At 34.4% G+C, this 14531-nt stretch overlaps 4 protein-coding genes across 4 annotated transcripts; 3 read left to right on the forward strand and 1 right to left on the reverse strand.

Annotated features, from left to right (window-relative positions):
* Positions 1 to 1063: 1063 nt before the first annotated feature.
* LOC104788115 (xyloglucan O-acetyltransferase 1) lies at positions 1064 to 2801 on the forward strand. The gene is made up of 2 exons (XM_010513801.3): positions 1064 to 1462; positions 1544 to 2801. The coding sequence occupies exons 1-2, from the start codon at positions 1264 to 1266 to the stop codon at positions 2623 to 2625; spliced, it is 1281 nt and encodes a 426-aa protein (XP_010512103.1). The 5' UTR covers positions 1064 to 1263; the 3' UTR covers positions 2626 to 2801.
* Positions 2802 to 4477: 1676 nt separating this feature from the next.
* Positions 4478 to 8205, reverse strand: LOC104788116 (WAT1-related protein At1g70260-like). The gene is made up of 7 exons (XM_087451238.1): positions 6850 to 8205; positions 6684 to 6746; positions 6038 to 6154; positions 5686 to 5941; positions 5433 to 5591; positions 5103 to 5254; positions 4478 to 5000 (listed from the first exon to the last, which is right to left on the reverse strand). Exons 1-7 carry the CDS (start codon positions 7047 to 7049, stop codon positions 4820 to 4822), a joined length of 1128 nt encoding a protein of 375 aa, XP_087307364.1. The 5' UTR covers positions 7050 to 8205; the 3' UTR covers positions 4478 to 4819.
* A 4381-nt stretch (positions 8206 to 12586) lies between these two features.
* On the forward strand, positions 12587 to 13068 carry LOC109133002 (uncharacterized). Its single transcript, XM_019245529.2, has one exon. The coding sequence runs from the start codon at positions 12630 to 12632 to the stop codon at positions 12882 to 12884; it is 255 nt and encodes an 84-aa protein (XP_019101074.1). The 5' UTR covers positions 12587 to 12629; the 3' UTR covers positions 12885 to 13068.
* Positions 13069 to 13356: 288 nt separating this feature from the next.
* On the forward strand, positions 13357 to 13752 carry LOC147944883 (uncharacterized). Its single transcript, XM_087512757.1, has one exon. The coding sequence runs from the start codon at positions 13357 to 13359 to the stop codon at positions 13750 to 13752; it is 396 nt and encodes a 131-aa protein (XP_087368883.1).
* The last annotated feature ends 779 nt before the right edge of the window (positions 13753 to 14531 follow it).

Consider the following 14531-nt stretch of genomic DNA (forward strand, 5'->3'; position numbering starts at 1 on the left):
CTCTCAGTTTTGGAATCTTAAAACCAACAAAGAGTTAGTAATTTTTATAAGTAATATTTTTCATCCACAATTTTTTTTTTTTTTCACGTTATGCAAACTATATGTCATTTAACCCAATATTTACAAAATGATAATCTTGTATTTTTAATTGATTTGGTAATGCAAAATGCATGATAACGAAATCTTATTTTTGAATTTGGAATATAAATTTGTTGGGCCAAAACAACCTTTACCAAATTACTATTTTTTTGGTTTATTGCTCTGCCTCTTGAAATTTTCACCGTCTAGTAAAATGATTGAAAATCATTACATGTTAGTGGGTAAAATAATCCCCGCGTTGACTAGTGCCATTAAATCATTGAAGCCGTACAAAAGTTACCACCTCTTTAAACAAATTGTGTCAAGTGTCATACTTTACTAATTTCATCTTAACAGTGATAAGTCTTTATTTGATCTTACATTACTTGCTTATACGTGTCACTTAATTATAGGATATTTTAATTAACCTAAATCAAGTTTCATCGCGGCACGTTGTTATATTATCTTGACTTGGACCATTTTCAGTGGACACTGACAATTATACCCTGACACTCGCAACCAACAAAGAATGCTATCGAGGCACCGCACCAAGGGCTAATTTCGTCATTTACTCTGAGTAAAGCCATCAGATTCTCTCTGGCCAATTTCAGACTGGCCACTCACTGATCAAAAGGCAACTTGCTCCTCCACCACAAGCCACAAACTTTATTTAACAATTTAGTAGTATATATCTAACATCCAAGATTTAATTGTACAAAGTACAAACATATCAATTACTAATTACCATAGCAAAATTCCAGATTTTAAATCCTTACAATAACTCAAAAGTAAGTGGAGTCTTGTGTCAAAAACCAAAACTAAAATTTGGCATATATTCATATGCGGTAGACTAATAATTTATAATGTTCTTTTCGCAAAAAAAAGTAAAGAACCTATTTTACAACTGTATGAATAATACTGAAAAAGTGAAAATTATAGCATAACAACAACATTGACATGGATAGATTAATTATTAATAAAAAAAGATTTTAAGTAAAATATGCCTCCATGGTCCAAAACCATTGAACCACTCGTCTCGTCTCTTCCACATAAAACAAGAACAACCACCAAAAAAACGATGTGACATATACTTACAAACAAACAAGAAGACCATATCAAAAATAACCAGAGCAACAAAAAAAAATAGAAGAAGAAGAAGCAAGATTTGTTTTCTATGATCCTGAAATGGGATTGAAAGAGCAACAGAACTGTCTGAGTCAGAGGAAGATCATAGTTTTTGTAATCTTAGCTTTTATACCAATAGCTCTGTTTCGACTCTGTTTTAATAATCCATTCTCCTCCATTGATGACACCTCTCTCCAAGACTCTTCAGCTCATGTTGTCGTCACCACCTTCTCTTCTTCTTCTTCTTCTTCTTCTCAAGGTAACATCGAACTTATTCAATATCTTCGTGTATATGCAAACACAATGGTTTAAACTTAATAATTGTTGTCTAAATCTGCAGAAGAAGATACTCAAGAGAGCTATGATCGTGTAAAGGATGAATCTTTATGCGATTATACGCAAGGGAAATGGGTTAGAGACGAGATTGGTCCACTTTACAATGGTTCAACCTGCGGAACAATCAAGGAAGGTCAAAACTGTTTTCGCCATGGTAGACCTGATTCCGGTTATCTTTATTGGAAATGGAAACCGAACCAATGCGATATACCGAGATTTGACGCGAACCGGTTTCTTGATCTTATGAGAGACAAGCATCTAGCTTTTATCGGTGACTCCATGGCTAGAAACCAGCTGGAGTCTCTTCTATGTTTGCTCTCTACCGTATCTAGCCCTGATCTCGTGTATAGAAACGGAGACGACAATAAATTCAGAAGATGGCGTTTCGAATCTCACAACCTCACGGTCTCGGTTTACTGGTCCCCGTTTTTGGTGGCCGGTTTGGAGAAATCGGGAAACTTGGACCACAATGTATTGCACCTAGACCGCGTGGATGAGAGATGGGGTAAAGATTTAGAACGTATTGATACTGTCGTTGTCTCAGTGGGACATTGGTTTCTGCATCCGGCGGTTTATTACGAGTCCGGTTCGGTTTTGGGATGTCATGCTTGTGAAACAAGCAACTGTACCGAGATAGGGTTTTACGATGTGTTTAGAAAAGCGATTAGAACAACGTTGAAAGCGGTGGCTGGAAGTCGCCGTGAGGTGATCTTGACGACGTTCTCGCCGTCACATTTCGAAGGCCGGCCTTGGGATAGTCTCGGCGCGTGTAACATGACAGAGCCGTACGAAGGGAAGGAATTAGAAGGTTTGGACTTGGATATGCGGCAAATAGAGATGGAGGAGTTTACAGCAGCTAAAGCGGCCGCGGGGGAGGTGAGGTTAGAGGCGTTGGACGTGACGGCTATGTCGGTGTTGAGACCAGACGGACATCCTGGTCCGTACATGTACCCGTTCCCGTTCAAGAACGGTGTACCGGAGAGAGTTCATAATGATTGTCTCCATTGGTGTCTGCCTGGACCGGTCGACACGTGGAACGAGATTATGATCGAGATGTTGCGGCGATGGATAGGGTCTAAATCATGAACCATGATTGTGGAAGTGATCCTATGACATCATTCATTTACACGCATATGACAAAAGGTGTAATCATTTTTTTTTTTTTGGGATTTCAGAAAGTATAGCTTAGGTAGTTTTCTTTTCTTGGATTAGATACGATCGGAAAAAAAAACACATGAATGATATACTTTATTTGTTGGTTATTTCTTCCGTTCTTCAAAACGATAGAGGAGTACACAAAAATAGCTGCACAATTTATATTTTTTTTTTCAATAATTTAAACCAATTAAGTAGTTATATGTCATAGAAATTTTTTTTGGCTTGGAAGCTTTTAATTATTGTGCCTTAAACTGTCCATGTACTGATGTACAATAGCCACTAGCATGCTTGTTCTATTATATTAAGGTGTAGATAGCTGTCACTATGATTCGTAGATCATTGATTAATGATGGACCGCGTCCGGTGCCGGCTTAAACATATTATATGTCCCTCGGCAAACTAAAAAAAAAATGCCCCTTAACCTATAGAAAAACTTACTAAAATTTTTTTGGGTCTCTTTAGTTCATATAATTTTTTTTGTGCCCCTTTTTAGCTTACAAATTTTTTTTTGTGTCCCCTTAACTTACAAAGTTTTTTTTGTGTGCCTCTTTAACTTATAATTTTTTTCTTTTTGTACTCCTTTTCTTATACGTATATGCCGCGTTAATTTATGTACCCAGGGTGGTCGCACTATCCGCCCACCTAATCAAACCGGCACTGACCGCGTCTAGAAAAAAACATTTGTAGTGATGAAAATGATTTCATTGCCAAGAACATTGTTAAGAAAGAATATAGCATTTGATCTATTAATTGGTCTATTCGATTTTACTAGTTTATAAAGAGGCATTTGTGGAAGCAAATCAAGTGGCAACTGGCAAGAAAGGGATGGGCACCGTGAATTAAAGAAGATTTTGTAATAATGTTCTATATCCAATTTTGCAGGCATTTTTTGGGTTTTGTATTTGTGGCAGAGCATAAGAGTAAGACCCAGAGATGTTTTTTTTGTCTTTTATTTCTAGCGTATGTTTTTTTTGTCTTCCAGTACACAATATTTTTGTCTTTTTAACGAAGAAGAGAATCTTCAATTTTCTTAAGAGTGAACGGTTAAAAAGGTTTTGTTAGACAAAAGAGGTTTTAACTTTTGACCAGCTGTTTATTCTTTTTGCCCTCCCTCTTTCGAGTAACTCTTCTTCTTCCTGCCTTTTCTCCACTAAGTTATGTTTGGAACTTATGTTGTTCCCGAACACGTTACTGTTCTAGATTGTTGCTACTTGCTAAGATAACTTGTACTAATTTATAAAAGCGTTTCCAAGGTGCTTTTTATAGGTTTGAATGGTGACAATGGACCAAAGAGATTGATCTATTTTTGCTACTAATTTATTTTTATTGTCCTTCCTAAAAAATATCATTGCACACTCGTATGGTATGGGCTTTACCACAATAATATTGAACACATGCGTATGGGCTTTTACCAGAGTTTCGTATTAGGCTCATTTGTGTCAAATTCGAGAGCTCATCTAATATTAATTTGTCTCTTTCTACAGCCCATGTACCACACTAGTGAGTAGCCCATATATATAAGTATAGCATGTAGCAGAAATAGAATCATATCTCTCATTCACAAGGTTGCTACGAACCACAAAGAGAGTTCGATACTTTGATTCCTAGAGTATTTCAGGGAGATTTTTGTTTTTTTGTTTTTAATTCACTCACATCGAAAGTAAGATCAAATAAGATTAAAAACATATATATAAGCTAATTGATTCATTGTAAATTGGCTTCTAATTATAAACCTTTGACATTTAATTAATATATATGCTTTGTTATTGAGAACTGATAGTAGTCATATATGATCTTTCTTTCTTGCATTGAATAACTTCAATACATAATGTATATTTACAATAGACTTAAAGCGTGAATACAATAGTCGATCCTTGATTCGGAGATTATTCATTACATAGAAACATAAGAGAGAGCTCTAGCTATTCAAAGACATGTATATACATTGGGTAGGTTTTGCGTTTCGGACCAAAAAGCCTACTTCAGCAATCTCCCATTGACACTGACCACTTAACACACTCTCTCACACGCATTTCTTCTTATTCACGCCATAAAAAGAGGAAAGGGGCCAAAAATATATGAACCCTCAATCCTTCTTTAAAAAAAATACATAATACAAAATTCACACAGGACTCTCTTCCTGATTAGTAAGCAATGGAACTTTGTATTCATCTTGTTCGCGAGGATAAATAGTTTTAGTGGACTTCCTTTCTTCGTTTGGATTTTGTTTTTCTTCGCTTTCCTTCAATTGTCCCCAAGACACTGTGTAGTATCCCACACCACCTATTGCTGCTCCTAACACACTGCACCCATATGCACCAACAAATACTTAATAATCATGTACAATAAGTCAATAACCATATGCTAATAAGTATTTAGGACGATCAATGAATATTTTATCGGACCTCCCGTAGTGAAGACTGTTGACGAAGAAGCTGGTGCCGAAAAGTGTTGCCCAAAAGATACCAAAGGGTTTAAATAATGGCACGTAAGAAGGTCCTTTCATTTGGGTGCACTTTACGTGTACACTTGTTCGTATCACACTTCCGAATGTTCCCTGTTTTTTAACACATCATCATAGTGACCAATATTAGACACGTTACGATCAATGTCTATATGTATATCATCTTTTAAAACATAATTATTTACAAAGTTATTTGAACAGGTAGTCTTGTTCTAGTGTAATCGAACCTGGTGAAATGCATGTTATTGCAAAAAAAAAAAAAATTAATTACCGTGGCGATAATGAGGTAAAGATCGAAGTTAGGTTGGATCTTCCATGCACTTAGGTCTCTTTCCATATATAACGAGAATATTAGACACTGGATCGTCCCAACTATGCTGTAAAACGAAGCCACCTTCATTACATGTGGATACTTTTTCACCGTCCCTGTCTGCCAAAGAGAAAAAACAATAAATATTCTCAAAAGAAATTAACATGCATGCATAAGCTAGCATAACGGGATGGTTTCTATTATTGTTGAGTACCTGAACAACATTGAAGAGGGAGACAGAAAAAACGGCGGCGGCCAAAAATATACAGCCGAGAAACCAATTGTCGGGGAGGTTGTAGTAGACCAAAAGTTTAGGGATTGATTTAAGAAAACGAGTTGGGGAAGCAGTCGAAGCTGGTCTTATGAAGGGACCTTTGTACAACTCTTCAACAAAAGCTCCGCTTAATGAGATTATTGTTCCCATCATTTTAGCCCTCGTACTCGTGTTTCTCCAATCCAACTTGCTCCTTCTATAAATGCATAGATGGTTATTATATATTTGGAGACGTACATATCAATATTATTTATATATGGAGATTTATAAATGGTGATGCGAGATGTCTTACCCGAGAAGAATAGAGAGCAGGAAGGAGAAGGAAGGGATTTGCAACCCCATTGCACATACGACTATGGGTGAGCTGAAGCTTAGTCCCACGAATGCCAAGTTTTGGAACATAAATATCCTTCACATATTTAAAATGTTGCAATATAATCAGTGCATGTGTATGCATGCATGAATAACATTTTAAGTACGTTCAAAATGCATGCAAATGCGTGTGTGCTCGGAAGTGAGCAAACTATCATGACCCAACATATGCCACACAGTTTTTTTATTTTTTATTTTAATATCAAAAATAAAACATGGTGTGTGCATGGTATGTGCCCCTCACAAATAAACGTCACGATGTGGAAAATAAGAGAACATGTTAGGCCTAACTGTATATTTAATAACCGAGTAAACGGCACGCAGTTTTGTTTATATTCGATAGATGACGTTGCAAATCCATGTCTTAGAATATTCATTAGCTAGTGGTTGAGACAGTACGTTTATAAACATGGACCTTATATATTAGAAGTATTATTTTAATTTAAGGACCACCTATTGGTATTGCAAAATACAATAATACTAGTAGAATCTGGTCTGAGTCCCAAAATCTATATGATAGATATCTAAGAAAACATTTACTAATAAAGAGAGATGGATGTACCCACCCGGTGAAGCCTAGAAAGAAAACACGAACGATAAGTGGCCAAGAGAAGATAGATTGTTCAGTTCTGCAAGTGTGATAACAACATATAAATCAGAAAAGAATCAAGATTGATTAGTGAAGAGACAATATATATACTACAATATATAAAGTATGGAACGTAGACCGACCTCTCATTCCTGTGGAAGAAGAAAGAAAAAGGCAGAAGAAGAATAGATCCAAAAGCATTTGTGTAAACGACGAACACAAAAGGACTCATTCCTCCCGTCAACGCCGTCTTTGCCATAATCGTTAGAGCAATAGTGCATGCTTCCATTATCGCCATTGCTACAAACGGCACGAACTCATCCCTTCTAACTTTCAACTCCATCTCTTCTCGTCTAGCCTTTCAAATAAAAACGGCACGATGTCTCCTAGCTCCAAGTATATAGGAAAATAAAGATTAGATAGAGAGAGAGAGAGAGAGGGAGAGAGAAGAGAGAGAGAGAGAGGGAAGATAGATCTTCAATGCTATTGGAGAATACGAAATTATTGGTTTAATTTCTCTAATCATATATAGAGAAGGAAGAATTATCATACATTTATTTTTTATTTATCATTATCTATTTTTCAGATATAACCTTTCACGAAACGGTGAAGCTACTTTACAAGCGTGATGTAGCTACACGAGTGACTCCACCATTGCACTAAGGGTGATATGCTAACGTCATATTCTTTTTTTTTTTTTTTACTTATCAGCATGTGTTCAACCTCAAACATAAATCCAAATAGTGTGATGCTGTTTTCAGATAATTTCCTTTAATTTATGTAGTTACGTCGAGTTTTTCGTCTTATAAGTTATGTAACGTATATAATATAATTATAAGTTAGAGAACTTGATTTGGAACGTACGTGGGAACTCCTAATACATCGTCAAGAGTTAATTATGATCGTACGCCAACTAAATCAGCGATTAAATGGAGACCAATACGTTATTTACTTCAAATTTTATTATATCCTAAACTTTTTTAACAATTTCTTTAGAATTTATAAATCGATAGATATATATTGTTGCGTTCAAAATTAGAGGCCTTACAATGTCATGAAGAATTCTGCAACCAATACTGCGCAAATTTGAAGCTTTAGACGGACGAGTCATTCGAAAATGATGATACTTTATTCCTAATTTGATGATTAATTGCTTTAAAATTGTGGGATGCAAAGCGTAACCCGTTAGCTTCTTCAGGAGAGAAAGCTCGCAAGTCTCGTTTCGACATTTCCAGCCACAACTCAATGACTGAAGCAGCTCATGTTGGAGTGAAAAATTCATTTCTCTCAACAGTACACTTGCCTTCATTTTTAAAGTTTGCTCAACTACTTCTACTCTCTCTTAAATTCCTCACTGATATTTCCTTTCAAAAACAACTAATTCGTACCTTTGTCAAATCAGATAATTTTTTGTTGTTAATATTCAAAAAACTACTGCCTCCTATATATGGATTCTGATATTCCGTGCAAGCCCCCCATAAGCATGGCATATCATTAAACTGAAGGCCATAAATAAAACCAATAATATGTATCCATATATTCTAATGACAGTGTAGTTACACCTTAAAAAAAAAAGTTTAGTTACACTTACGGTATAGTAACATCTCACTGAACATCTTCATTTTTCTTTTCGCAACGAAGTCCCTAATTGTGAACGTAACTTGAGATACTACCTTAACTTCCACATCCACTAACCAATTTAAAATTAGACTTGTAAATTTTTGGTCAGAAGACCATTTGAACGTGAAGTAATATTTTAAGCGCAAAAAACAAAAGAAACGACAAGGCATATTGCTGACATATGCAACGTAAAATCCTATAATTGCGATCTGCATATTAATTTTATAATTTATACAATGGGCCAGGTGATTTGTATACTCTTGGCTGAGGTTAATTAAGGACCCACACTAGGAAAATATAAAACTAATGGTGTCCAAATTGAGTAATGATAAAATAGATGACTCGATCGATATTTTTGTCAAGAAAAGAATTGAAGAAAAGGTGTCATTTCTTGTCAACCCCTGCATTAGACTCCAAGTATTTGATACTGTAATGGTTAGTGGATTCAGATTCATCCAACAAAAATGTTAGGTTATGATGGCTCTTAGGCTTTTTTAAAATTCTTCTCCCTAATTCCTAAATATTAGGTCTGACGCTAGGCCGGTGAGTTTCTAATGATGCTTATTCAGACTATAGTCATTCATATGAGACAACAATAATTTATTGATTTGAATCATACACATTCGTAGACAGGATAAGTAAGTTAGGATACATAAAAAAGTAAAGTCATATACAAGTTCGAATACACAGCCATAGATGCTAAAATCTGATAATTTCATTGAATCCTGCGGTAAATGCTCTAATATTCCCAATTAATACGTGAATCTTAAAGATGAATTGAACTCTAAATGCGTTCCGAACTCTGACCATTTGGTCAAATTGAGTGACCGTACATCTTAAATGATGAAAGCAATTTATATAATTTTTTTTGTTTGGATTAAAAATTGTATAATTTGTTCGGCCACGCCAAGGAAACAATTAATATATCAAGAGAATAAACATGTCATGACTATTGCATTAGATATATTTTTGGTTCAACAATTAAGAAATATAATCTGTTTGAAGTATAAATGCAAATGTGACTCTTCATTATGGGTTTAGGACCAAATTATGAGCATTCCCTTTGTTAGGTTTGAACTTTGAATTATCCTTCAAATACAATAAAACAAACCAGTATTGATACGATTTTAGTAGAGAAAAATCATTATTTAGTTTTCTTTCATATTTGGATTTAGCTACAATTACTATACTTGCTTTGTTGGGCTATGTACTTAGGCCCAACATTTTTTCGAATGTTTATATAACCTCTTCAATTCCTCATGTTGACACTGAATGTTATAAGTTATATAGTATATATAACCTAATGTGCAAAACAAGAAATATAAAAAGTGGCGAGGCAATATAGAGGAAGGTTGATGGGCGCAAAACCTTGCATCTATATTAATTTGGGTCTCAAGAAATGGGCCAAATGTACGTCAAGGAACTTTAAGGTTGCCTGGGGTGTCCATGTAGATGAGAACATGGGATTGAAGCATTCACCGTTCACAATAAAAACTGACGTTGCTCTTACATGCATTAAGCAACGAGTTGACTGTCCATAAGAAATAAACTATCGTTATATTATACACCAACGAAAATATTCAGTCCTAGCTAAGCTAGTTTTACCTTAACATCAACGCATAATTAAATTGTTATTAAGATTATAAAAAATATATTATATTTTGAGTTTTAGAAAGACTTTTTCTTGTTTTCATGTCTATCCAAATTAGGTCTCAAAATATTTCAGGAGTACGGTTCTTTAAACAAAAATATTGCATTGCATCAGACGTCCACTCATCTCTTTGGAAAATCATGGTCGCTGAGTTGGCCAGAGCACATGAGAGCATGGGTTGCATGCATTGATGCATATATATGTATAATTCGAGTTAATTTTAGTTGATGTTACCAACCAATCAAACATTTGCAACAAACAAATGAGTGGCTTCTATCCATTTATATATACTAATAGTAAATCAGTATGGACTAAATGGGAAGTAGAGCTGGCAAAAATGAATTGAGGGAAGAATCGACTAATAATATATGAGAAATCATGTAACATTTATGCAAAGCACATGTAAGATTTAAGAAATAGTCCGATCCGATAGAAAGTCCATTAGTTTCATGCAATGTGTTTATTATATATATATATATCAAGAAATAATCGTTGCAATCACATAGACATTGATATTCAAACACATCATGTGCTTGCTTTACGTACAAATAATTTACATTGGAAAATGCGGCACCATACCCATACTCATTTCAAAAACAAAGTCATATATTTCGTGGTTCAGTTCGGAATATATAATATATAGCATAGAATTGTTGTGAAATAGTTTTATGTGAATGTTTAAACAATATAATTTTCGAATCACTGTTTTATGGGGAAAAACATGGAAAAATGTAATATCAAATAATTGTTCCGGGATCCGGCCAAATTAACCCAATAATCCCACAAAAGAGGGAAACATATAAAAGTAGGGAGCTGTTTCCATAGACTGCGGTGCCTCTCCTCTTCCATGATCAATAAAATCAATTATCAGTATAAAGATTTTAAAATTGCTACATATAAGTATATAACTAAATTATGTAAAACTATAGATTAAAAAATGAAAAAAAAAGAAGAAGAAGAAGATAACCATGCAGTTGAAGTAGAAATGATACGTATGGGCAATGAGCGGACGGTGAGAAATGATGGTAGAATGGGACCCAAAGTGACCCATCAGCCACGTTAATTTGCCGAAAGAAGGGTAATAACAGCAACACCAAATAGTCATTGGTCACTCAGATAGCCACACACATAGCCATCTTGTTCAAGCTGTCAAAACCCTAAACTTTCGAAACTAGCCCACTTGATCCCATCCTTCACCAATCATCATTGTTCATTATCACACATACAATTGCATGTGATTCGTAGAGTGGTCCATTTCGTGAAACCACTGTGCCACGTTCTCGACTCTAGTATAGAATTTGTGATTGATCAAATTTCCAACCAAAAAAAAAAAAAGCTAATGTGATTAACAGCTCCTCAAGCGTCCTTTTCCTTTTTGAATGCTTGATTGAAACTACAAACTGAGATGACTAGGCTCCTCCGATTGTAGAAAATGAAGAAAACTATAGGAATTGTATAATTTCCACACATATTTTTTTTTGGTATTTAAGTTCAATATAAATTATAAAAGACTTTTGTAACCATGTACTCCCAATATACTTATACAGATCAACAATGGAGTAAAAATGCACATTACAGAGAAAAAAAGACAAATATAAGTGAGAGAGATCGCGTCAATGTCGAGTATCGATGGCAACAAAAGAGAGTTTGGAAAAGCTAAGCTGTCGAAAACACGTGCATAGTATCCAGTTGGCACTTACAAAAATTGCATTGTGTCGGCCCAAAAACATTTAACAATACACCCCAACTCTTAGGAACACACATACATTTGTATTATTATATATTAGCCTCATAAATTTCACTATCATTAAAAATCTTTGGTCCCAAAGCTCTTTTATATGTGCGATCAACTCTTTCATCAGTAGTTTAACAATAGAAAAAAGCGAGGAAAAGTAAAAGAAGTGCAGAACCATATATTTTACTTCTCTTTCCCACCTTTAAAATCCTAAACCTGTGATTGAGAAGATTTTGGAGGAACTCGACATTGTAAAAGATGTTATTGGATTAAATCTTTTAAGACTTTGGAGTGAGGAACTCTACATTGTTATTTTATTAAGATGTGATTACTAGCTGACAGCTCGTAAGGAACAACAAAACGTATACACTTTATAGTAGTTTTCTAATGTAGTCAATAGGTCCGATGACCTAAGTAACGCCACTAGTTCAAGTTTCAGTTGGTACTTGTAATCTTAATATAGAAACATGGGTAAAACAAATTATAGAAGATTTCATATATTATGCACTGAAAAAGATTAGACAACTGTCCGAATCATAAAAGTTATATAGTGAGTCCAACACGTGATATATTATATATATTATATATACAGCTTTCGTGTTTTATGGAATAATTGAAACCATGCAAATAAATACAAATTAAATTAAACGACCGACGTTACTAATACATTTTTTCTATTGGATAATGGCATAATGCTTTCTCATTGCAAAAATAATAAGGACAAACAGATCGAGTGTGTGGACATAAGCGAGCATTTTAAAAACAACACATTCCACAATTGTACAAAATTAAAAGAAATAAAAATAAATAGAGTAAAAGACTCTTATAAATATGTCATAGACTCTATATAAATATGTACCACCCGCACGTTCGTTTGCATCACAACTTTTAAAGTGTTGTCATTAAACAAAAAGGCAATGGAGGAGTCGAAGAAATACAAGAGGATAGGAATGAAGCAGACGACGAATAAGAAGAAGAAGAGGAGCAACAACAATACGGGTCATGGATCCGGATTGCTTCAAATGAAGGTGAGGAGGCTCCAAATACTGATACCGGGAGGGGTAAGATGCAACCACCCGGATCTGCTTTTATTAAAGACTGTTGATTATATTGTGCATTTGAAGTTGAAGCTAAAGGTCCTTAAAGCACTCTCCGATATGTACTCTCTTTGAAGATCGTAAAAACTCGTAACATTATTCTTCTTCTCGATCGTCCTTGATCGGTACTATATAGCTATGTTGTCAAAATTTTAATATTCAGTATATGAATTTTATTATTTGTAGACCGTCTTTGATATATATAGTTTTGTCAATGTTTATATATGGGAATCCGACAATTAGTTGGAAATTTGACTAATCTGATATCCTCCAATATGCTTTTGTGAACTTTTGGGTCCTTCTATCTATTTCAAGGCTTTCGTATCCTATAAAGTCTCTTTTGACCCAAAAAAAAAACATAAGGTTACTGTAATCAAGTATATGTACGTTCTAGGAGAAGAAAAACATTCGCCCATAAGTAAAAATTAAGGAAAATCCTCTTCCTAATAAATTATTATTGTGTCAAGTGATGACACAAATCATAATAAAAAGTAATGTTATATATAACTACAAAAAAGTCAGGTTATCCACTGGAGACAATGCAAAAATGGAGCTCAAACCTCAACCCCTCATGCACCCTCTGCAACCACCCCTAGAAACACGTGATCACCTCTTTTTTCAATGCTCTTTCACTCAACAGGTGTGGGAGAAGCTCACAAAAGGTCTGCTATTGAATAAATACACTGCAAACTGGCAAGAAATAGTGAATCTGCTGGACGGAAATGAACTTGACAAGAAACAGAGGTTCATAACTGCATATACTTTTCAGAACACCCTCCATTCTGCTTGGAGAGAGAGGAATGCTCGACGTCATGGTGAACCCTCATCTACGGTGGAGAAGCTAGTCAAGCTGATTGACAAAAACGTTCGTAACAGGCTCAGCACAATAGGCAATGGTGGGGATGATACCATTCAAACATGGTTCGCTGCTCGATCTAATTAAACCCATGGCATTCTAATTTTTTTTTTTTTTTTTAGAAACAGTTTAAAAAACAGAAGGCTTTGCTCTGCATTGTAAAAAAGTTTATTTTTTCTTGAATTTAATTTAACATTATATTCAAAAAAAAAAAAAAAAAAACTACAAAAAAATCAGGATACAACGACGTAATTATAACTTATTATTGTTTCAAAGTGCGGAGTGATTAGGCAAAAAAACAAAATCACTAATGATTTTGAAGAAATTGAAGTTCTTCGATTTTGATTTTGAAGTTCTTTTTCTTTGAACTTTTCATATTGATATTGATTAATTCATCTTCGTTAAAATTTAAAACTAACCCGCATCATTCATCTATTCAAAATATTTTTTATTGGGTTTGTCACTTGGAATGGTATCAAATAGAAGACGGTGAAAAAATAAACCTATGATTTTAGAACAAAGTTAAAGTGAAACTCTAACTTTACATATAAAACTATGATTTTAAAACTGTTTTTCAAATAAAGCAAAAGAAGAATAATGTTAGGAGTCGAAAATAGTCGTTCGAAATGTTTGAATTACATCAATAGTAATTGAAATGCAGCTATAGCAATAGATAAATAATATCATTAGAAGGACAAAGATGAAAACAGAAAAACTAAAGAAAATAAATTCATAAATTAAAATAATAAAGAAGTGCAGTTAAAAGAACTATAATAAAGTTTCCACTCGAAAACATTATTTAATAATGTTAGTTATTACAAGTTTTCATTTTCCCGCATCCCATGCAACAACTAACGAGTCAATTT

This window comes from Camelina sativa, chromosome 5, assembly GCF_030686135.1.
Source record: "Camelina sativa cultivar CO46 ecotype springtype chromosome 5, ASM3068613v1".
Classification (NCBI taxonomy): Eukaryota; Viridiplantae; Streptophyta; class Magnoliopsida; order Brassicales; family Brassicaceae; genus Camelina; species Camelina sativa.